General features: G+C 42.7%; 1 protein-coding gene across 1 annotated transcript in view; it reads left to right on the forward strand.

The window, feature by feature from the left end:
* Window positions 1-22,055, forward strand: part of HECW1 (HECT, C2 and WW domain containing E3 ubiquitin protein ligase 1) — a 458,581-nt gene that overhangs the window by 144,121 nt on the left and 292,405 nt on the right. Inside the window, exon 2 of the mRNA XM_049893967.1 lies at window positions 6,489-6,546. Coding sequence (XP_049749924.1) covers window positions 6,520-6,546 — 27 coding nt within the window. The 5' untranslated portion in view covers window positions 6,489-6,519. The remainder of the gene's footprint in view (window positions 1-6,488; window positions 6,547-22,055) is intronic.

Below are 22,055 nucleotides of genomic sequence, written 5' to 3' on the forward strand. Positions count from 1 at the left end.
GTCCTCTGTTTCACCAAACTTTGTGTCCTTCTCCAGCCATTGATCCCTCCTAATGACATGTCCCTGAGGGAGAAAGACGTGACAGTCTGCTACAGATATACAGGTTTATAGCCTTGGAAACGCTATAGGGTCACAATGAGTCGGAGTTGACTTGACAGCAACAGGTTTTTAATGACCTGTTCAAAGCAAGTGAGTCTCACAGTGGTCTGTTGTGATCCATAAGGTTTTCATTGGCTAATTTTCAGAAGTCGATCTCCAGGCCTTTCTTCCTAGTCTGTCTTAAAACAAAAAAAAGTCTGGAAGTTCCACTAAAACCTGTCCGCCATGAGTGACCCTGCTGATATTTGAAATACCGGTAACACGTTAGCCACTACAGTATGACAAACTGACAGACAGGTGGTGGAGGAAGCCATATAAATGCTAGATATGCACTTTCACCATTATTGTCCCAATGCCTAAGCGAATGCCAGGCACACTGTAGATGGTCATTGTAGATGATTGAGTAACTGTGAGCCTGCTTTGCTATATTGTGCCTTCCTAACTCCCTAAGGCTACAAGCAAACCCCAACCCTCAAAGAGAACAGATCACAGATTTTGAAAAGAGAGGCAGGGATGCAGACCACTAGGCCTTTTTATACTGAATAGGTTGAAGTCTGGACCCACGTCCATGATGGGAAAGTTAAGTGAGCTACTGAAACCAGGGGAAGTGAAGCCCCAGTTGCTGGGGACAGAGTTAAGCCCGTATGTTTTGCATAATTCTGCCCCATCACATTGCTTATTGTACAAGGAAAATGTTTTGATAGTCTGTCACGGAAATCTGTTTTTAATGAAAACATCCTGGGAAGAGCTATTATTCTTAGAAGACAGCTTTGTAGTGCAGTTATTCAAGTGTGGAGTTCTATTATGAGCGTTTCCCCATCGCAGATGTACTGTGGATGGAACATGAATGCTGGAGAAAAAACAAACAGCCCTGGGCTGAGCAGCAATAAATTCCAGCATTCAGAGGGACAGGAGTGGTAGGGAGAAGACCCCATTCATGAACATTGATGCTGAGCAGAACCAAGTACTCACTGAGAGCTGCCTCCGTCCCCCGACCTCACCACAGTTCCAGGACTCTGCATCACTCCACCCTCTCACTGACCTTGTCCCTTTGCTTCTCAGAGTGGGAGCCTGAGGAATAAGGCGCTGGGGAGGAGGATACTCCACCCACAGGTGCTCATATTTATATTGCCTGCTTATGGGCAGGGGTGGTTCAATGGTATAATTCTCGCCTTCCATGCAGGAGACCCAAGTTTGATTCCCAGACAATGCAGCTCATGTGCAGCCTCTGTCTGTCAGTGGAGGCTTGTGTGTTGCTATGATGTTGAGCAGGTTTTAGCAGAGCTTCCAGATCGAAATGGTTTAGGAAGAAAGGTCTGGCAATCTACTCCCTATGGATCACAGTGGTACAACACACAACTGATCATGGGCATGGCGCAGGATGGGGCAACATTTCATTCCACTGGGTATGGGGTCACCAAGAGCTGGGGGCCAACTTGACGGTAACTAACAACTCATGGGTGACCATGGAGTTGGAACTGCTTCAAGGGAAAAACTGGTCATCTCAGGAACCAATCTTTCCTAGAACCAAGATGGGTCAATAGAAGATCAGGTTGGGCAGAAAGTGTCAAATGGGAAGACTGGGAACTTGGAAGTTTAAAGTCACGACATCTTTGTTTTCACTTCTTGTATCATTATTAGTAGAACTTTAGCCATAGATATGCTGGAGAAATGGAGAAAGATCACAGCCCACTGGCTACACTGCTAACTCCATGTTCTTCAAGAGAAGCCTAGTCTGTGTGTCAAAGCCCATTTTTTTACTTAAAAGAGATGACATATGAGAGTGGAGGAGCCTGAGAATACGAAAGCATTCATAAGTCCTTCAAGGAAATGATGTTATTGATATTAGATTATGAAGAGATCTCTTCCCAGGAAAATGAGTACAATTATAGTAATATCCCAAGGTCATGTGATAGTAGCTTTCATATTCCCTGAAAATTTAAATTAGATCAAGACCAGGGACTGAAAAAAATTAGCTTGGAACCAAGCAAAATCATTCAGACCCCAGGTAATGTTGATGGAGTCACAGTCACAAAGTTGAAACCAGGATTTCCAACACCAGTACCGTTTGCGCCACCCAGAGACCTTAGAAACGAGAATCTCAGTCCAAATCAGGCTCTCTGACTTTCTCCAAGAAGTGGGGCTATGAGTGATTTTTTTCATTGTATTTTTTATTGTCTGTATGATTTGACTTTTTTTAAATACCAAATGCATGTTGTTTCTGTAATTAGAAAAAAGAGTTTTAAAAAAATCTGTCACCTTTTATATTGCTAGCTTTTATCCATACCTGGCAAGAAGGCATGAATGATCTCAGTCTCTTCCTTACATATCTTTGACTTATCAGACAGCAAATCAAATGGAACAGGAGAATAGCAAAAAAGAAAAAAAAAACTTGTTTAGTGCATGATAAAACAGCATGTGGTCTGAAGGTCAGTGTTGTGGTTTCTATTACTTGTTTTTCATCTTAGTTCTTTTTGGAATAGGGACAGGATCAATATTGGCCCAGGAATAATATCTTATCTGACTTGCTTGATTTTTAAAAACTGTAACTTCTACCCAGATAACCTAATAGTGGCAGTGGAACATCAGGCCATGGAGCTGGAATTACCCCCTTTCAACATTATCTGATAGTAGTGGGCAGTGTCGGAGAGTTAATTAATGTACAGGGCATTTGAGAGGACCATGTTCCTGGGTGGTGCAGTTAATATGATTGGCTACTAACTGAAAAGTTGGACATTTGAGTCTACCCAGAGACACTTCAAAAGAAAGGCTTGGCAATCTACTTCCAAAAAATCAGCAATGAAAACCCTATGGAGTACAGTTCTTTCTACTCTGACATACACGGGATCACCATGAGTTGGAACCAACTTGGCAGCATCTGGTTAGAGAGGAGGCCCGGGTTTGGAGAGCTGAAGCTGGGGTGCAACGCCACGACCTATCAAGGAGCCACCTAGCTAAGGGTGGTGCCTTGTGATGCTCCCCCTGCTCTCTTTTGGCACGTGTTAGGGCAGGCCCTGCTCGAAGAGTTTACAGACATCTCCTTTCTCACTTGACTTTCTAGCTCCCTCTGGGCTCCAAGAGTGTTTTCCCAAAGGTCGCATCTACTTGAGTCAAATAGAAGGACTAGATATTGTTGCATAAAAATAACTTGTGCATTTGAAGAAAGAATTGTCTAATCTCAGGTGATTTTCAAAGTAAAACTTTGTTAGTCCCTAATGCCATCATTTCTTGGTGGGTTTTTCTCTACTTGGTTTCTTTGTACTTATTCACTGTTATCATGACGTAGTCCATATGCCAGAAATGAAGAGCAAATGTAGATCTGGAGAGCTGAAATAGGCTGGAAGAAGAGAGTAGAAGCATATATGTGGTTGCTTGCACATAGACAGTTCACTGGGTCCACAACTTCACTCTTTAATGTCCTTGGACTCCAGTTTATTTCTGATGAGAAAGGGTTCCCTCCAGGTCCTCCTTGGTTGGGTGGTGGAGATTTCAGGACCCGGAGCTGAATTCTCCTGTATCTTTGCTCACTTTCTTCATAGTCTCTACTTCTGCTCCTACTCCTTTCTGAAGGTGCCTTTTCTTTTCTAGTGTCATGTTTTGCAGTTAAATAATCAGTAGACTGTAAAAAACAATTACTTTGTCAAAATGGAAAAAAAAAAAAAACCCAGCATCCACAGTGTTATGCTACAGAAGCTGATAATGTCTAATTTGAATGGCCTTTTTTTTTTCTTCTGCTTGCCCTCCTAATGTGTGTGTTTGTGTATGTATATATATATATATGTGTGTGTGTATACATACAGAGAGAGATGTTTTGATTAATTGGATCAACATTTGGCTTAGAACGGGTCAAAAAAGCCTCCCTTTATATCTTCTAAAGTCTAAACTGTGAGTTCTTCAAGGACTGTCTAGTCCCTGATCATTCATTCATTCATCAAATTCTTATTTGTTGTTATTAGTTGTCGTCAAGTCAGCTCCAACTCATGGTGACCTTATATATAACAAAACAGAACGTTGCCCGGTCCTGCACCACTCTCGTAATGATTGGTATGTTTGAGCCCACAGTTGCAGCAATTGTGTCAATCCATTTCATTAAGGGTTTCCCTCTTTTTTGCTGGCCCTCTACTTTATCTAAAAGGATGTTCTTTTCTAGCGATTGGTCTTTCCTGATGATGTGTCAAAGTAAGAGAGCCAAAGTCTAGCCATCCTGGCTTTTAAGGAACATTCTGGCTGTAATTCCTCCAAAACTGACCAAATTCTTATTAGACACACTCTTTGTATCACTAACTATGCTAAGTGCTGGGATTCTATACTGAAGATAACAGCCCGCCCCCAGATATCTCTGGGCCGACTTTGAAAGACAGACATTAAATAAATAATTCAATAATAGTTCATTGGAATTATTTTAAAAGCTGCAGAAGTACAGAGTAGTATTCCAGGAGCATCTATCCTGGCCCAGAGGGTGTGGGAGTAAACAGTGAGGCAGAAGACTGAAGGAAGGAGGAGGAAGCCAGAGGATGGGCCATAGGGAGGCACGTTTGAGGCAGAGGAAATGCTCTCCAAGGAGTGGAGAAGTGAGTGATTCTAAAGAGCTGTGAATTCCCCAAGTAGAGGAGTATCATGAGTGGGGAGAAGGGAGTCAGGCAGGGAGGCCAGAGAGGAAGCAAGGCAAGATCATTTTAGACTCTGCATACATGTTGTGAGTATGATGAAGTAAGTCTCAAGCCAGATAAAATAAGTGCTTGAATTTTAGCCAAAAGGAAGTGTGAGGCTGCTAAAACAAGGAAGTGCAGCAATCAGATTCCTCTTTCTTAAAAAGCATTCTACCCATCGGAGAGAATGTATGTAAGGGAGCAAAGGTGGATATGGGGAGACAAGTCAGGGTTGACTGGAGTTGGGTGGGAGGGGGAAGATGGTGGCTTGAGCCGATGGAAGTAGTAGAACCTGTGAGAAGCAGGTGGAGTCTAAAGCTACTAAGAGGTAGGATCATAAAACTCCATGCTTGAGTGGATGAAGAGGATGAAGTAGATGAGACAGAGGTGATGAGGTGGATCCCCAAGTTCCTGACAAGGTGATCTTCATGGGTGGAGGAACCATTACTAAGTCAGGGCTTTGGGAAGAGGATCAGGTTTGAGGATGAAGATCCTGATTTCCTTTTGGACCATGTTTGAGGTGGCTCTGAGCTGCTGTAGAATGTTGGGAGTTGTCATTGTTCAGACAGTATCTGAGGATGTGGGTGGGCATATGGGCCCCTAGTGTGAATGTATGAGAATCTAAGGACCACCTGCTCCAACATGGGAATGGCGAGTGAGGAAGAGCTTGCAAACGGAGTAGAGCAGGAACACCTAAGACACAGTTAGGAAACCTGGAGTTACGACAGGGAAAGGCCTCCACCACCAGGAGGAGTCAAGCGGCACCCAGTGTGGTGTTCCACACAGAGCGGGATCTTGAATTCTCTCTCTCTCTCCTTTGCAGATCAGCTTTGGACCAGGGATGAGAACACAGTCTATGCACCCAGAATGCAAGCTTTCTACTTGTTTCTTACACAAACTCATTCCTCAGCAAAGTTTTGGGTTTCACTGGGGTTTGGGAATGCTGACATCATATATTGAACAAGATCATATTGATTATGTTCATGGCAACTTTAATTTCAGAGGTTATAAGATCAGAACTGAGGGCCAAGCGTCAAAGTGATATGGGATTTAAAAGGTCCCTGATAGTATACTACCAGCACCTTTCCTTGGCCCAGCGTCTCTAGGTTCAAGGACTTTGTGCTAATCTTGGACCAGTTTCTCTATACTTAATTGTTGATGGAGAGGGGGCTATGATGCCAAGCGGATCGCCACACAGGGTGATGGAGACCAGACTGGACGTAAATGTCTGAGCCAGTAAAGGCTCTGGGATAGAGTTGGTGATATGTTCAGCAGTTTTAACTGCAGCGCTGGTTGCTATTTGTTTGAGAGATCTTATGAATGGAGCAGATCTGAGGATGGTTTTAGGTAGTTTTTCTCAGAGCACTGGGGAAACAGAATTTACTACCCTCTTAAAAAAAAATTTTTTTTTTTTTGTACCCCATTCCCCAGTTTCCTGAAGAGGAAAAAGAAGGTTTTTTTCTAGACTCTTGGTTCAATCTAGCTAAAGTCTACATTTTAAAATCCAAATCAAATTGCCTGTGGCATGAAATAACATTGCTTGCTAGATTTTACCCATTTACCAAAATGAACTCTGATTCTTGTATTTTTGTTGTCGTTGTTGTTCCTTTTTACAAGTAGGCTGGCCATGGCAGGTACCTCGGTGGGGAGGGGGGGAACAATGTTTGTTGTGCGGGTAATGTCACTGATTTTGCTTGCTTGGGATACACGCTGAGTTAACTTCGTTGGACTTTTCCCCAGGAATTGATGCGTGTACACGCGGTGGGCCATTATGCTGCTGCACCTGTGTAGTGTGAAGGTCAGTGTGTTTTTCTGATTATCAGATACCATTCATGTCATTCCATTATAAACCACTCCATTCATAATGGAATGCGCCTCCTCCCAGAGCCTGTGGCAGTCACCCCAACCCAGAAACAATCTCCAGGGTGGCCCTGACATTTGAAATCCATCCACCGACCCTCTCCCACCACCTGCATCCGCCCCGGAATCCGACCGTGCTCCATTTTGAGATGATGTTCTTTGCATGTCGAGTCTCTCTTGTGTGATGTGAATGTACAGTTGTCACAAGTGAATTTGTACTTGGAAACACGATGACGGTTTTTCTAAAATTACAGCCAAGAGCTACACTGGGCCATGGGTAGTTACGTCACAGATAACAAGGACACACGAGACAAAAGCCACAGCTTCTCCCCTGGATCGGCCTGAGATTTCAACCAGGCTGGTCATGTGGAGGGTTTGCCAGTTCATTAGAATGGGTTTCTGCAGTGAGCTGGCTTTCCCTGGGAGGGCTGTCCACCCTGACACTTCCCTCAAAGTCCCTCCTTCCCATATTTCAGTTTTACCGTGTTTGGTGGCAAGCCTGGTTTACATTAATCACAGCTAACTTTTACTGATGCTGACTCTGTGTCGTGACTTTTGTGGAACCCTTTTCATGTGTTGAGTTTCTTTCTGCTCACAACGATCTCAAGAGGTAGGTACAACCACTTGTTTTCATTTTCTATATGAGAAAACTGAGTCATAAAGAGTTAGGTGACTGCTCCAAATTGGAGCAGGGCTTTCAAGGAGGTGGAGCTGGAGTCCTAATCCTCTGAGCTCTAGAGCTGCTGGGTAATACTCATTTGGCTAATCCTTAAAGGAGCCTTTTGTTTGAAAAGAAATGAAAGCTCACATCTGCATAGCACTTTGCAAATCTGCTAAGCACTCCAAGTACATTGTAAGCTAATGTTTGAAAACAGCCCTGCGATAGGGAGATGGAAGCCCAGAGGTGTTAAGTGAGCTTCTCGATGCTCATCAGCTGGCAGGTGAGAGAGGCAGCACTCGAACTCAGGCCTTCTGTTCCATGAGACATTGCTTCCAGCTCAAGCAGAGGATAACCTGCTTAATTAGTAAGTTCTGAGTAAGGCACTTAGAGAATAAGCACAGTATGTATTGTATTCAAACCAAAAAGTCAAACCCGTTGCTGTCGAGTGGATTCCGACACATAGCAACCCTATAGGACAGAGTAGACCTGCCCCATAGAGTTTCTAAGGAACAGCTGGTAGATTTGAACTGCTGACCTGTTGGTTAGCAGCTGAACTCTTAACCACTACGCCACCAGTTTTATTCAGGGAAATGTTAAATTAGCTCTTAATCATGTGTCACCAAATGTCCAGGGACAGTCACTGTACAGTAACTTTAAACTTCCTTTTCTTAGGGAGTATCTGTAGTCTGTAGTGTCTTCAGAGGGCCTCCTCCCCCATAACATTTTCATGTCATCAGAGCTCAGCAGGGGCTTTATTTCTCCAAGTTCGCTCAGCTGCTCCAACCTCTGGTCTTCTCATTTGCAGAAGGTGAAATCCCTGGGTGGCGCAAATGGCTAACAACCTTGGCTGCTAACTGAAAGGTTTGCAACTCAAGTCCACCCAGAGGGCCTTGGAATGAAGGCATGGAGATCTACTTCTGAAAAATCAGCCACTGAAACTCCTGTGGAACATAGTTCTACTTTGACACACATGGGGTTGCCATGAGTTGGAGTCGTGTCCACTGCAACTGGTTTACCTTTTTCTAAGAGAAAGTCACCATTCCCAAAGCACAGCCCTATAGTTTGTTTCCTTTGCTCTTGGAGTTCCGTATTTTTCCTTCTGCTGTAAAGATGGAGAAATCTTTTCAAAATACCAAGTAGTTCTCTTTGGATGCATTTATTGAACATTTGAGGAGAATATACCCCTTCTTCTTTCCAGGACAAGTACCCCTGGGAAGACAGGGCTTTCCTGTCCTAGGGAATCTCAGCTGATATCATCTTCAGATACAAATTTTGCCTTGAAATAAAACTCTTTGCATTTAATAGCAAAGCTAAATGTGTGCACAGATGAACATTGGGGATTTTATTCACTGACCGAGGAAGCACAATGGCCTAATGTTTTCCTTGACATTTGTGCAAATGAGCTCTTCCCAATAACAGGAGAAGTCAGGATCGTAACTGGAGATCCTAAGGACTTTGGCTTGTGAATAAGAGTATAACCACAGCCTCCTGCACGACAATTACACTTGAAACCTAAAAGGACAGGTTACAGCAAACCTCCTTACAGTTTCCGTGGAAGGTAAACGCTAAATTATTAGGGGCTAGCCTTTTTATGTTTTTTTTTTTTTTTTTTTTTTAGCCTTTTTATAACATCTTCTAAGAAGGCACACCATGCTCCCAAATGAGTTTGCATCATTACTAGCTGAACTTATGAAAGTATCTGGAAATGAGATAGGGATCATTTCATTGATCGTTTAATGACATATACTTTCCAGCTTCTGGAATGTTTCTCGACAAGGTGAATGCTTATCTCCAGAAGAGGCTCAACAAGGGGGAATTTGGTGCTGAAACCAGTCATCCTCAACCAGGGGTCTATCTCAAACCCCCAATTGTGCCTTTGCATGTGGAGCCTGGGCATTTGCCTACTGAAAAAGTCTCTGGGGTGGTTCTTATGCATGCCCCTGATTGAGAACCATCAGCTAAAAGCGATGGGAATCAAACCTCTAAGTGTCTGTGACTAAGGCAACGGGAAAGAAATCTATGTGCAAGTCTACACGCCACAAAGGCAAGACTCTTATAGCCTGAAGATAGGCTTCCTGAAGCCTGTCCAAAGTCCTTTTTGGGAAAAAAAAAAAAAAAAAATTAGCGCCAAGGCATTAGAATGACTAGCATCTCTGTTTCTGTATGGTCCTCTGGGAAGCAGATGCTGGGAGTGCAAAAGGAAGCAAAGCCACTGAAAGAAGAAAACAGAAGGAAGTAGAATTGTGCAGGGGATGAGCCTGACAGAATAGCTGCCAGCCTAGTAGGCCCTCGGGAGCGAAGACTGCCTGCTCAGAGGGACCGAGGTGGGTGGGAAAGGCCAGACCCTCTACTCCCACTGTGCTTAGTCAGTGGTTCCACTCTAGCAAGACCATGGCCTCATCTCAAAAGCTGAAGCGGGTCTGAAGGAGTTGACAGCTGGAAGTTACCCACTGGCTGCCTTCTCCCGCTGGGCAATGAGTTCTTTCTGCAAAGGGGCTCTGAACAGCAAGCCCCATGTCTGCCAGTTTCCACAGATTTCTGATCAGTACTTCTGGGCCTTTCAGGGTTTGGTCAGAAGCAGCTGGAGTAGGGGGCAGTGCCAGGGTGGGATCCTTTACGGGAATTCACTGCCTTATGTGGAGAAAAGGGGGGAAAGACTTCTGGTCCCCTCTTTAGGAAGGTGCTCTTTGGAATACATAATCTGTCTGTTTATCTCAAAGTAAGTGCTTTTATAAAGGACCAGGACTGTACTCTAGACATAATTTTTTCACTTAAGAGGAGGTTTATTTCTAGTCCCTTTTGAACTCAACCCTAGAAAAGGAGACATGGAGAGGAAAAGAGAAAAAACTGGGCTCATTTTAATTTCTTTCTGCATCAGGGCATGTATTAGGTGGTCATACTTGGAAGAATAGGGCATTAATATCTGAGGGGCCTTAAAAATCTTCTTGTGTAGACAGTGAATCCCAGAGAGGTTGGGTTTCTTCCAAGATCACCCAGAGAGGGGCAAAATTGAGCTGCCTGACCACGCATTTTCACGGCTGCTCATGACCGCACATACCTCTCCAGAGACAGAATGTTCCTTGTCAGTCCATTCCCTTTGCTCTTATGGACCCTACCTTTTGTGTTTTTGCTTAAATCTTCAAAACAGAAAATATTCTGAGGTTTCCTACACCTTGCCCCACCCCACCCCACCCCACCTCTGGTAGTGAGCTCTGTGTCTAGAAGGTGTTAGGAGACAGATGTATGCTCCTGCGATGTGTGAAGCCCCCAGCCAGCTTCCCTCACCATACACTTGCTTTTCCATTATAGAGTCATCCAGGCATAAAGTGACAAAGCCATCAGAAGCTTTTAATTCAGTCCCACAATTTGTCGTCCTGACACCAATAAAAAGTCAGCATATCATTCATTCTCTGTGTTGATTGATCTGGGAGGAGCCTGGGTGGTGTAAGCGGTTTGCACTCAACTACTAACCTAAAGGTTGGTGGTTCAAACCCAACCAGCAGCTCTGATGAAGAAATGCCTGGTGAATTGCTTCCACAAAAGGTTACAGCCAAGCAAACCCATGGAGCAGTCCTACTCTGTAACACATGGAGTTGTCATGAGACAGGGCCAACTTGATGGCAGCTGACAACAACATTGGGATGGAGCTTAGTGGAATGGCTGACGGCTGCCCTCTTCCCCTGCTTTCTCCTCCGCCTCCTCTGCCTATTCTTCCTCATTCTTGTCCCCCTTCTCCTTGCTTTTGGGTTCCAAAATCCTAAGCCACTGTGTTGCAACAGCTGCTGAAGAGACAGGCAATAGCTCCCCTTGCACATGAAGCCCACCGAGTTAGGAACCACCGTGGCTGTCCCTCCAGCTCATCTCCAGCCACTGCCTGGAATTCAGCCACACTGGACTCTGGGTGGATAAAGCGTGAGGTCCAGCACTGCCCTAGTGTGCTGAGTTATGGCCTTGGCAGGGTCAGGGAACTACTTCAAGGAGACCAGTAACCTTGGGTGAACTCAGAAGGGGTCTGACCTGAGAAGGGCCTCCTCTTTCAGGGACTGTTGCCCTCTGTCCAGCAGCTGGTGGGTGCCACCCTCTCCCGAATTCCCCCAGAACACCCACCACCTGGGGAGCCTTGGTTGCTGCCTGAGACTTGGTGGTAGCTCCGCCACTGATATCAACCATTAGGAAGCAGCAACCTCAGCACGGACATAAACTCGCCCTGCTCACAGCCTGTCCCAGTAATTGTCCCAGAGCGTCATCCTGACGCAGCACCCCTGGAGGACCACACCACACAGGCTGCAACCCCTTCTGTTAACCATGCCCAGCAGGACTAGCCCCAGGGAGCACGAATCAGGCCATGGCCATAGAACAGCTTCTGAGTCCGGTCTTTATGAAGGTGCTCTTTGTTTTGAATACATAATCTGTCGTGTTATTTCAAAGTAAATGTTTTTCTGAAGAGTCTGGACTGTACTTTAAACATATATATATATATTTTTTCTTACTTAAAGGGAAATTTATTTTTAGTCCCTTTATGGACTTAACCTTAGAAAGGGAAACAGGGAAAGGAAAGAGGACTCAAGGGTTGTCCTAAACCAGGGCATGCACCTTGCATAACGATTTGCCTCAGACAGCATGTAGCCAAGAAACATGCGTGTGTAGCTGACAGCTTTGAGCTTTGCTCATTTTATGTACTGTAGACTGTGTGCTTTTGTTGAAGCAAAGTAGTGCCAGCTTTAAATGCAGCCACAGAATACCTCTCTCGCTTGGTACTGTTGGATTTACAGCTCAACATTTTCTTTTTCAGCAAGGACTAGAAGTTCCCCCAGCATTGCTTTTTGTTTTTCCCCCTTGAGCCTGTTTGTGTGGTGCAGGATTCTTGGAGAACGCAGCGCTGCTGATGTTCTCCAGCAGCCTCAGCCGTGCGCTGTGTGTCAGCAGATATGAGAGCCTGGGTCTGTTTGCTCAGCCCTGCTTTCCTAACGACAGCTCTTGCTTTACACAGTTTCAAACAATAAGTCAGAGTCTTCATGATCAGCTAAACCTGTACCAGAGGTGGTTATGTATGTCCTTTCTCTCTCAGAGATCTTTGTTTCTAAAATGAAAGCAAAAGCATGCACAAACAGTAGAAGTAGGATTTGAGAATTTTTATTCTGCTTAGAAATTTTGGAATGAAATTATCCTGGGTCCCTCTGGTCCAAAGCAGCCTTGTGAACTAATAGGATTTAGGCATCAGACCCTGGAATAAGGGCTCTGGTGAGCTGTGGCTGCTAACCAAAAGGTCAACAGTTTGAATCCACCAGCTGCTCCTTGGGAACCCTACAGGGCAGTTCTACTCTGTCCCACTGGGTAGCTATGAGCTAGAATCCACTTGACGGCAATGGGATTTTTTTTTTTTTTTTTTAATTACACAAGTTCAGCCAGGCTTGGATGTTTTAGATTGAGGTGTGGACCCAATCATTCATTTATTCACTCAGAGAATATTTATTGTGAACCCACTATGTGCTAGACACTGTGCAGGTGTTGAATGTACAGTAGTGAACCAAACAGGCCAGTGCCTGCCTTCCAGGAGTTTCCATTCTAGTTGCGGGGAGAAGTTGTCAGAAAATGAACAATGCAAATAAGTATATAACATGATGTCAGCAACTGGGAAGTGCCAAGAAGAAACAGAAAGCAGGGTAAAGACAGGTGAAGAAGAGGGAGCCCGGGGACACCCTGCTTCACCTGCTCTGCCATTGCACCCAAGCTCTAGAAACCGACACTGTCCCTGTGAACTTGCATCCACATATAGCCCAAAGGTCACCTCCTTTACACCCTCTAAAGAGGTGATTTCATTTGGGCTATCCGGTGTTTTGAATGTTGTTTTAAGGTTTGATTTTGTTGATGATTTTATAAACAGATCATTTTATAGAAAAACTCAGAGCCCTAGCTTCTCCTGAGGGAAAGGAAAAAAAGCTCTTGCAACACAGGGCCCACATTCTTCTTGGCAGCAGATTGAAGGAGCTAATGAGGGGCCCTTAGTAGATCAGAGGGGACATGACCTCCGTTTTTGCCACAGTCTTCACCTGGCTCACCTCCCAAATGGTCTGTGTAGGAATCTTGGTTCAGCCTGTCTGGTGCCCACCCTCAATCATTCATTCCTCTCCCTGCAGTGATGCCTCCAACATTAGGGACCCTTCCTGACTGGCTCTCTGGGTGGGCAGGTGATGCTTTCTCCTCCTCTTTTCTCTTTTCTGAGCCCTGGTGGCGCGGTGGCTAAGAGTTACAGAGAGCTACAGCTACTAACCAAAAGTCAGCAGTTTGAATCCACAAGCCTCTCCTTGGAAACCCTATGGGGCAGTTCTACACTGTCCTATAGGGTCACTGTAAGTCGGAATCGACTCGACGGCAATAAGTTTTTTTCTCTTCTTGATGTAGGGCTGACTCTCCTTGATGGTTGCAAGAGGCTGCTAAGGTGCCAGGGTCTCCCATCCCAAGCCAAAGCACAGAACCAATAGGTCAGAGAACGAGCTCTATCCTCTTGCATTCTCTTTCCTTTTACACAGCCAGTAGAACCGGGCAGATGACGTGGGCTCACACACATCTAGTTTATCTTCATTCACCGCAGCCACAGCTGAAGTAACTCAGATGCTCTGGGAGCTATGGGTCCATTACACACCTGCTGAATTAAAATTCAAGCCCAGTCTCTGATTATTTCATCTTTCATACTTTATACCACCCAGGCCCCAAATCCTCCCTAGATTGTCCTTTCCCAAAAAATGGGACTGGCCAGAGCACATGTTTTTTCACCCCAATTGCTGTTTACTTCATTTCCATGTGGCTTTTCAGAGTGTAATGCCTCACATGACAAGTGGCATGTCATCTGAGCTGGTCCCATTGCCCATGGGATGCATTCCACTGGGGCTCGCCTTGCAAGAATGTTGACGTCCAGCTGCGTTCTTCTCCTTGTCTTGGCTGGTTCAATCAACATTGGATTAAAAATTCAGGCATTTGATTTAACATACAGATCTTTCCAAACGTACGTAACTGTCACAGCCAGATGTTTACATAGCCCCCTTTTTTTTTAGTCAATGTTCAAGTGTACGTCTTACGTAACGAATAACCTTTCCCTACTCAATACAGTAGATCAGTGTCCTTGGTCTGTTGCCTGCATCTTTCTTCATTTCAGAAACACACGACTGAGTGCCCTCTGCAAACTCTTGCCCCAATCAGTGTTTCTCCTTAGAAGGAGACAGTCTGATCCTATTACACACTTCCTCCTCACTCACCAGGCCTGGGCTTTTACTTCTGACAGTGGATCTCTTCATCGCTGACCTGAGGCTGCAGTCACCTAGACCCAAGAACTAGCAGCTTTAGCATCACCCTTTGTTGTCAGCTGCTGTCAAGTCAGCCCCTGACTCTCGGTGACACAACAAAACAAAACACTGCCTGATCCTGCACCATCCCCATGATTGGCTGGGGATTAGACCATTGTGGTCCATAGGGGTTTCACTGGCTGATTTTTGAAAGTAGATTGCCAGACCTTTCTTCCTAGCCCATCTTAGTCTGGAGGCTCTGCTGAAACCTTCAGCATCATAGCAACCCACAAGCCTCTGCTGCATACGGGTAGTGGCTGTGCATGAGGTGCATTGGCTGGAATCAAACCCGTGTCTCCTGCATGGAAGGCAAGAATTCTACCACCAAACTACCAGTGTCTCATTTAGCATCGTGCATGATGTAAGGGCTCAGAAATGTAGACTCTCGGCCCACCCAAGAGCCTTTAGATCAATAGCTTCACGTTAATAAGATTTCCAGGAAACTCATATGGGCATTTAGGTTAGAAAAGCACCAACTTAAACCACCCCCAGTCTGTGTACAGGCTTCCACTACTGCCTCTGGCCCTGCCCCTTCCATATGACCTCACAACCATGCGTGTAAAACTTCCCTCAACAACATGTGGACTTTCTCTCATCATTGGTTATTAGTTCCCACAGTCAAATGTGGACTCACGTATTTTGTGATTTTAATCTTTGGTGGTTTCAGTATTCGGCTGTAGGTAAATACGTGTCATCAGCAGTTGGCCACGGTATAAAATATCCTTGAAAGCTAAGTCGTTCATCATAAACACCTAAATAGTCATTAGGGAGAAAGTACTCTTGCAGTGTAGTTTAGCCATGTCTGTAGAACGTGGAAAAAAGTAATTAAAGCACTGAAGGAAAGCTGTTAAATTAAACAGGTGGTTATCAACAGCCAGGCAAGATAGAAAAGTGGTTAAGGGATGACATGGGAAGTCTGACGGCTAGGCCAGGCTAGAATCCGGCTTTGCTTCCAGCTGTTGTGGCCTTGGGGAAGTTGATTAGCCCAGTAGTTCGCAGGCCTGAATGCCCATTAGAATCATCTGTAGAGCTTGGGAATAACCTTGCAGCTGCCCAGAAACCACCAATAGAGAGCCTGATTCAGTAGCTCTCTGGTGAGGCCCAGGTGTCTACATTTTAGACAACTCTTTGGGTCATTTGATGCACAGCCAAGTTTGGGAACCACTGACAATCTCACTGAGCCTCTAACTCCCTAGTTCTAGTATGGGGATAATAATAGATCAGCTTAAGGGGTTCTTGAGAGAATTAGATGCTAGAATATGGGGAAAGATCCTGACACGTAGTAGTTGCTCAACCAAAAGGTATTGATGGTAATGGTTGTGATGGTGATGGTGATGATGGTGGTGATGGTGCTGATAGTGATGATGATAATCATGGTGATGGTGACAATGGTGATGATGGTGATGATGGTGGTGGTGGTGATGATAATAATGCAGGTTCCGTGTATACACCAATTGGATAAGTTCAAAACTAATCTCCTTTTTTACTTAAATACAGCTTTACTTTATAAATAGGCCTGTTTAGAAGCCCACAAACATACATTGTTAGAATAAAGCAGATTATTTTGTGGTAGCTGCTAGCTCTGCAATAGGCTTGATTCTACCCTTTTAATAATTCTGTCTTATGTTTGTTCACCACTTCTTAGTTTTACAAGTGCTTTTACATATCTTGTCCCACTTAACACTCCCCCCAACCCAATCTGAGGAGGAATGCAAGACTATCACGTGACCTTATGCTTATTTTATAACTAAGGAAACAGAGACGTGAGAGGACTTGCTTTAAGCTTCTCACTGAACAATCTGGAATGAAGCTCAGGTCTTTGGACTCTGTGTGCACTTACCGGTAGTTTTCTACCAGAGGTTTATATTAAAGGGAGTTTTCCAGGCAAATCTGCTTGACTGACTGTTAATGTGTCCCCCCAGGTTAGATTAACAATTGCTTAAAAAAATCTTTGTTTCTTGGGTCAGGTTCCAATTTAGTCTTATCTTCAGGTCTTTCTCAAATCTGAGGAAATCAAACTCAGAGGATACTTCTCCACCCCCCGCTGCCCCCACCAATGGAGAATCAATGGCCATTGAGGGCAAACTAATAAAGACCCACTTAAGTAAAAAATAACATAATTTAGATAATTGCGTGAGAGGAGAAAATACGACATGGTCCACTAACCCTGTACTGTAGCACTTGTATCTGTAACTTTTTAAATGAATTCCCTCAGGTAATTAGTTTTCTGAAATGTCGCCAAGTAGCACTTTTCCACTTTCCAGGCCCTCCTGGAAATATCTGAAACACTAGGTAAGCACTCTTACTGGCATGTTATGTCAAGGAGTTTAGCAGAATGAACAATAAAACACACATATCGAACATTAAGTTGTTATACATCTACTGACATCGTACTCACAGGAACCTCTGCAGAAACCATTTTGCCTCACCCATCATTCTTTTGCCTCAGGAGAGCGTTCAGCCTTCCAGCTCCTCTGGAACATGATATTTGATAAAGTTCGTGAGGAGCCAGAAGTTCTCCCTCAGGTCCATCTCAGTTGGATTATCATCTCTCCTTCCTCTCTTCTAGCACTGGTCTTGCCTACCAGAGAGACAGCCACTCTTTACTTTCTTAAACCCCAGAACCAACTCTGTTATCATAAACGTGTCCGCACCAGTGTCGCTTACAGCCCTAAAGGCTTTTGGTGCCACTAGGAGGAGGAATATTTAATTACTCTTTCCAACGGTCACCATGTTGGCTCTCTCTTCCCTGTCATGTTTCCTATTGTTGACAAAGGGTCATTTGTATTTTCTCTCTGGGCTGTCCAATAACCTCTCTGTATACTCAGTCCATTAACCCACTCCTCATTTCTTTATTGCGTTCATGTATGAAAAGGTACAATTACAAGTTAGAAAGTGGAAACACAATCTCCTAGTCAATCAATACAATAAATGAAAAATTAGAATTCCAGTTTTATATTATTTAAGAATTAGAGTATCTAAGCCCTCAACAGGTATGCACACTGTAATCCAAGATTCTACCCTGTTTGTATTGATTCCTCACCTGGCATCCTACTTCCAAGCAAAAGAAATAAAAACAATTGCAGTTTCAAGTGCTGTGTTTCAGGAGTCTCTGGGTGCTGCAAATGGTTGAGTGCTGGGCTACTAACTGAAAGGTTGACAGTTCAAGTCCACCCAGAGGCACCTCAGAAGAAAGGCTTGGCAATCTACTTCCAAAATGATCATAGCCATTAAAAATCTATGACACACATGGGGTTATCATGAGTTGGAATTAACTCGATGCAACTGGTAGCTGTAACAGTAAATGAGCTTATTACCTTATTTTGAGAACTTCAGTCAGCATTACATAAAGCAAGATTTATTCAACAAATATGTTATTTAATGTACATTATTCGTTCATTAATATTTGTTGAGTGGCACTCTGGCCAGACACTGTGCTAGGTACGGGGGATGAAATGGTGAGCAAAACCATTCCTGATTCTCAACTGTCCAGAATGTACAGTCCAGAGAAGGAGAAAAGTCACTCAAATCATAACTACTGTGGGTATTTTGAAGGAAAGGACCACAACTCTTTGAGCATGAATACGATGGGAACTTTAGCTGGACCGAGTTTGAGGGAGGTGTCCTCAAGGAAGGGATGCTTAACTTGGGAAGTAAAATGTGAATCATAGATAATTAGAAAAAGATTTCTTTCTCCTTTACCTAATTGGAAGCAATATTATCTCCTTCCAAGAAAATATGGCCTCATTAGTTAATATTAAGAGACGGGAAAACTTAAGCAAGCTAATATTTTTACCTTGTCTTTTCTAGAACTATCCTTTTAAAGTGTACTGCTCATTACTTTTTACACCAGCTTCTATTATTAGACAAGTGAATTTAGACTCTTTTCTTTGGCCAATTGCTCTTAGAGTTACAACACACTCTTGGCCCATAGTAGGTCCATAGTAGACCCTCATAAATATTTGAGAATCTTCAAGGAAAAGAATAATGAGTGGCTGTTTGCCTTCTCATACTACTCTAAATAGTAAACGTGAAAATTTAACATGTTGGTCATAAAGCTATGTTTGGCATAAGAGGTTCTACTGAGCACAGTGAAAAAGGAAGAATTACAGTTCAAGCCAAGTGAAAACAGAGTTAAAAAATGAATGCTAAAGTAATTTCTACTGATTAATAATAACATGGTGAAATACTAGAGTAATTAATAAGTAATACATTAGCCTAATGTGCACCAAGGGAGTGATTAGTTATGTAAAAGCTACTGCACTGAAGCAACATTTCCTTGAGCAGAGCTTTCTTCCCTTTTTTCTTCTTCTCTCCATATGACTCCTCTTCTTCCTGCTTTCCCCCTCTTCCCCGCAAAGAAAGGAAGAAAGAAATGTATGTAGATAATGTATTGCAAATCATTGTTTGGTTCAATTTATGCAAGGTTAATTTCAATCTGAGAGCTAAACATTAATATACATTTAGTATAATTTAGGAAACCCAAAAGAAAAATGTTTACTCTCTTCTCATTCCAGAATTAACAATTTAATGTTATGATGATGATTATTAGGTATTTTCTTATCCTTTCTACATCCATTTATTCTATGAGTCTTATCTGATTACTGTGTTAAGAACTGTGGGGCCCCCTGAAAAGAACAAGACACAAATATGCTATATGTGTTAATATTGCAAGGAGGGATATTAGTAGTAGTTAAGAAAAGGGTTCTGTGGTCATATAAGTTTGGGACACATTGAGTTAAACAATCTAATTCCTTTGTTGAAGGACTGCTCAGAATGTTTAATATGTGACAAAGGGCTCTTTAGAAATTCAACACTGACACCAAAATAACTTTCTTAACTTATCATATACTAACCATGATTTCTTGGGTACACTCTGGAAATTGCTAATCTAAGCAGTATAACAGGATTCTGCCTCCAAGGTATATATAATTTTGTGTGTGTGTATGCGCATGTGTGTGTGTGTGCGCGTGCGTGTGTGTTGCCGCTGAGTTGATTCTGACTCATAGTAACACTATAGGACTGAGTAGAACTGCCCTATAGGGTTTCCATCAGGCAGCTGGTAGATTTGAACTTCTTTTTGGTTAGCAGCCAAGCTCTTAACCAGGTAGGGAGGCTGATATTATTAGTAGTGAGAGAGGGGCCCAAAGCATGAGGCATGGGATTCAGGTTGGGGTTCTAACTCTACTGGAGGGCTAGTAGCAAATCTCTAGTGATGAAGAGGTGGAAAACAGATAGTACAATCACATAGACCAAGTAGGCTTGATGGAGATTTATTTTAATTTGCATTATTAATTTAAATAATATTAGTTATTATTTGTAAATGGATGGTGTTGAGGGCCAGTAAGTGCCAGTAATTTTAGCACAGTGGATAAAGACTGTAAACTCTGACCTAAGATTTCTTAGGTTTATATCCGTATCTTACCACTGCTGACTTATATGACCTATTTACCTCTTTAAGCCTCAATTTATTCATGTGTAAATAGAAACAACAATAATAATGATACTCATCACAAGGAATATTAATGAGAATTAAATTAGATGACATGAGAGAAACACTTAACACAATACCTGACACATAACATGGTGTCATTAAATACTCACTCTGGGACTAATTATAGACTTTATTTACAGGTGGGTTTTGGTTAGGAATGGCTCCAAACTAGACTAAACTAGATAGTTGAATGGGAATGTAAACAACTAGGACAGACTCAGCTCTTTTTGACATATTGGCACAAGAAAGAATTACTCCACTTGAGCAAAGAGAAGTACGTAGGTCTGGAAATGGCACATTTACTTGCTAAACTATCTGTGCTTATACAGTTGTCATTGACCCTGAAAACCGTTTGGCAAGAAGAGACATATTTTCATGTATCAGAGCTAGTAGAGGCACATTTCTTAAGCTGGGCATCAGTTAAATTGCTGAGGGTGGAGAATGGAGACTGTAGAATAAAAACCTAATATAAAAAATCTCTATATCCAGCAGTAGGAGATGCAGCCTAGTCCTAGACCAAGTCAATACTTGGTAAAATATAATGATCACTCCTCACAATATTTTCCAGACATGTGAAAAAGGTGGCACTCTCCAGGAAAACAAAATGAACAATAGTATACTTTACTCTCCACTGTTAGTCTATAAAAAATGTCAAACATATAATTTAAAAATTTATGATACATACAAAGGAGCAAGAAAATGTGAACTACAATCAATAGAAAAAAATTATCAATGGAAACAGGCCCACAGATGACACAGATATTGGAACTAGCAAAGATTTTAAAACATCTATTGTAATCATGATCAAGAATTTTCAAAAAATATAGCCAGAATGGATGAACAGATAAGTAATCTCGGCAGAGAAGTGAAAAACCATAAAAGAAACCAAATAGGAATTCTAGTCTAAAGATAAAACATCTAAAATTAAAAACAAAAACATTGGCATGGCTTAACAGCAGAACAGAAGCTGAAAAAAAAAAAAAAAAAGACCAATGAATTTGAAGGCTGGTTAATAGAAATTGTTCAAACTAAAACACACACACACACACACAAAAGTTGAAAAACACTTTAGATTATCAATGACCTGATAAGTGGCCTAACATACATGTAATTGTAATCTGAGAATGAAAGGAGAGAGAAACTGAGCCAGAAAACATATTTAAAGAAATAATGACTGAAATCTTTCAGATTTGAAAGAAAAATACCAATCTTCAGATCCAAAAACTTAGTGAATTCCAGATAGAAATACAAAGAAAATTACACCTATGTACATTACAGTCAAGCCTCTGAAAATCAACGATAAAAAAAAATTATAAAAGCAGTCATAGGGAAAAAAAATGAAACATTACATGCAGAGGAATAATGATTAAAAACTGATGGTTGACTTCTTATTATGAATAATAGAAGTCAGAAGACAATGGAAACTAACTTACACTGAGAAAGGTTCTGTGGACAAAGTGCTCTGATGGTATGGCTTAGTCAAGAGGCCAAGAAGGGCTTTCTTATGGAAGTACCATCTCATCAGAGATGTTCATGATGAGATGTTAAGTAGACAGAGAAGGGACTATGTCTAAGGCATGTGCAGAGCCCCTGTGGCAAGAGAAAACATGTCACATGAAAAAACTGAAAGACTTAGGGTAAGTGGAACACAGAGATCAAGGAAAAAGTAGTGGCTAGACTATGTAGTTAGGCCACAATATGGATTTTTGTTTTAATTCTAAGTGGGAAGATTTTCAGGAGTTTTAAGCAGCAAGGATCATTTAGATAAATAGATTTGTGGTGTATATAAAAAAAAACTCTTAAAATCTGAATAACATAGAAGGCAACTGGGAAGAGACCAAGAGGCTATAGAACCGGTCCTATAGAACTGGTTCAGGTGAGCAATGATGGTGGCTTGGCCTAGGGGGGTAGCAGTGAATATGGAGAGAGGTGCATAAATTCAGTATCTATTT

The sequence above is a fragment of the Elephas maximus genome, chromosome 8 (assembly GCF_024166365.1).
Source record: "Elephas maximus indicus isolate mEleMax1 chromosome 8, mEleMax1 primary haplotype, whole genome shotgun sequence".
In the NCBI taxonomy this organism is placed as follows: domain Eukaryota; kingdom Metazoa; phylum Chordata; class Mammalia; order Proboscidea; family Elephantidae; genus Elephas; species Elephas maximus.